Source organism: Tuber melanosporum (assembly GCF_000151645.1).
Source record: "Tuber melanosporum whole genome shotgun sequence assembly, scaffold_141, strain Mel28".
Lineage (NCBI taxonomy): Eukaryota > Fungi > Ascomycota > Pezizomycetes > Pezizales > Tuberaceae > Tuber > Tuber melanosporum.
The window spans coordinates 61,347-63,738 of record NW_003298799.1 but is presented as its reverse complement, the minus strand read 5'-3'; the positions used below and the strand labels follow the sequence as shown (position 1 = coordinate 63,738).

General features: G+C 44.1%; 1 protein-coding gene; it reads left to right on the top strand.

The window, feature by feature from the left end:
- Positions 1-279: 279 nt before the first annotated feature.
- Positions 280-1,717, top strand: GSTUM_00002612001 (uncharacterized protein). XM_002836377.2 has 6 exons: positions 280-509; positions 564-666; positions 739-1,033; positions 1,086-1,208; positions 1,261-1,338; positions 1,391-1,717. The coding sequence occupies exons 1-6, from the start codon at positions 467-469 to the stop codon at positions 1,637-1,639; spliced, it is 891 nt and encodes a 296-aa protein (XP_002836423.1). The 5' UTR covers positions 280-466; the 3' UTR covers positions 1,640-1,717.
- Positions 1,718-2,392: the final 675 nt, after the last annotated feature.

Sequence of the window (2,392 nt, the reverse complement as noted above, 5' to 3'; positions counted from 1 at the left end):
AGGTACCTGAGGTGCCATACTTAGGTCTGGCAAAAGCCGGCTTTTTTCTAGAATAATTACCCTCTAAGGATGGGTAATTCCGCACCCTTTAGGCATCTAGCTCAATTATTACTGTTTTCATGATGTCAATACGAGTACCGGTAATTGCAGGATATAAAGTTAAAACAGTAATTATCATCTGTTTGTTGGTAATTTTGTTGGGACATTGGATTTAGGTTACCCTGCTTTTAGTAGGAAAAAATTTAGCATGATACCAGCCAAGTCCCTGACAACCAGCAACCCCCCTTCCCACCTTGTGTGAGCTATTCTGCCGCGCACTAGACCCCAGAACCTTCCTCTGACAGCTCCGCTCCTTCCCCGCTTACCCTATTCTTCCTTCTCAACCATCTCCTCGCTCTCATCAATTGATCACTTGCTCCTCCAAATATCTTTTTTTCCTCCGCCCTGTATCTTGTTTATTAACAATATGGCTCTCGCAACACCAAAACACAAATTTTTGGTCTGGGGAGGTGAGGAAAAACGTTTTTCTTGACAGTTAGATTAGTGCTAACCAGGAATGTCAGGAAATGGATGGGTTGCTGGCCACTTGAAGACAATTCTCGAAAGTCAGGGCAAAGAGGTTCTGACCACAACTGTGAGAATGGAAGACCGCGAATCCGTTCTAAAGTAAGTTGACGTTCCCCACCGTTCCCGGGTTTTGATTTCGTGGAGGGGAACGTTGTGGCTCATGGTTCCCAGGCTGCTTGATGAGGTCAAGCCTACCCATGTTCTCAACGCTGCTGGTTGCACCGGAAGACCTAATGTCGATTGGTGCGAGGATAACAAGGAGGCTACCATTCGTTCTAATGTGATTGGTACCTTGAACCTGACCGATTGCTGTTTCTTGAGAAAAATCCATTGTACCGTGTTTGCCACCGGATGCGTTTACCACTACGACGATAAGCATCCCATTGGTGGCGCAAGTTTCAAGGAGGAAGATCCAGCGAACTTTGATGGATCTTTCTACTCGGCTACCAAGTCCAGGGTTGAGGAGGTTTGTTCTCGATTAATCCCCCCAAAACCCAATCTGCTAATTGTAACCCCAGATCTTGATCCACTATCCCAATGTCTTGATCCTTAGACTTAGGATGCCCGTTTCGGATGACTTGCACGGAAGAAACTTTGTTACTAAGATTACCAAATATGACCGAGTTGTTGATATCCCTAACGTAAGTGCCCCTTATGTTGCAGCGGATCACCATGAACTAACCAGTATTCTAGTCAAACACAATCCTCACAGACCTCCTTCCGGCGTCCATCATTCTTGCTGAGAACAATGAGCTTGGAGTTTATAACTTTGTGAGGTTTCTCTAACAGCTTCATGAACCTCATTAATTTATTCCGCTTTTAGACCAACCCTGGCGCTATTTCGCACAACGAAGTTCTTGCTCTGTTCAAGAAGCATGTCCGCCCTTCTTTTGAATGGAAGAACTTCTCTGTTGAGGAGCAGAGTAAGGTTATCAAGGCTGGCAGGTCTAACTGTGAACTTGACTCCACCAAGCTCGTCAACAAGCTCAAGGAATACAACTACACGGTCCCCGAAATTCATGAGGCTTATGAGCAGTGCTTCATTCGTATGGCTAAGAATGGAGAGAAATAGGCTACCGATTCGAGGAGCTGCTGATTCCAACCCTTTATTGTTCTTTGTAGTTTGGAATTTTATTTCTGTTGAGCTGAATAGCGAACATGGAAGGTACATAGTGTGGAATTGGGCGGTTTTATGGTGAAGTTCTGACCTTTGTCGTAATTGAAACATCCCCCGCCCGGAGAGTAGATCGTACGGGTGTTTTGGTTGAACCTGTTGTACTAACTCACAAGCCCCTCTAGCTGAATGATCCAAGCCCTTGCCTATCCCAGAGGCTCTTTTCTAGGGTGTTCCAGTGCTCGAGACTGTTACATGAGCATTTGTATTTTAGAGGATCCCTAGGAAGAAATATAATCAAAGGGTAAACAGGAGCTCGGTATTATCTGTCCTGTAGGCCTTAATATTATACTTTACAAACTTGACAACATCCGTCGCCCACCCACCCACCATTTCACAGCAGAAATGGCATTTTCATCCTGCAAAGCCCTAGCCTTACGCAATCCCAAAAATTATGCTTAGTCTATGTGAATACTTCCGTTACTAAATACTAAATACATGTTAGCAGAAGTAATGGTAGTAGATGAAAGGTCATGCAACATACACGACTTTTCTATATAAAAGGTACCGCCACATTCGCAAGGTTCTCGTATGCTTCCAAGTTCTGTACTTTCGCCTCTAATAGGTTTCCGTACATAGTATTATAGGAGTATAATAATAGACTCGAAAGGTTTAAAAATAAAAATAAAAATAAGGCTTAGCGCGCACGAG

Coding starts and splice junctions, on each gene's coding strand:
- GSTUM_00002612001 (XM_002836377.2), top strand. CDS start 467: ATGGCTCTCGCAACACCAAAACACAAATTTTTGGTCTGGGGAG. Junction 667..738: donor GACCGCGAATCCGTTCTAAA/GTAAGTTGACGT, acceptor CATGGTTCCCAG/GCTGCTTGATGAGGTCAAGC. Junction 1,034..1,085: donor CCAAGTCCAGGGTTGAGGAG/GTTTGTTCTCGA, acceptor TTGTAACCCCAG/ATCTTGATCCACTATCCCAA.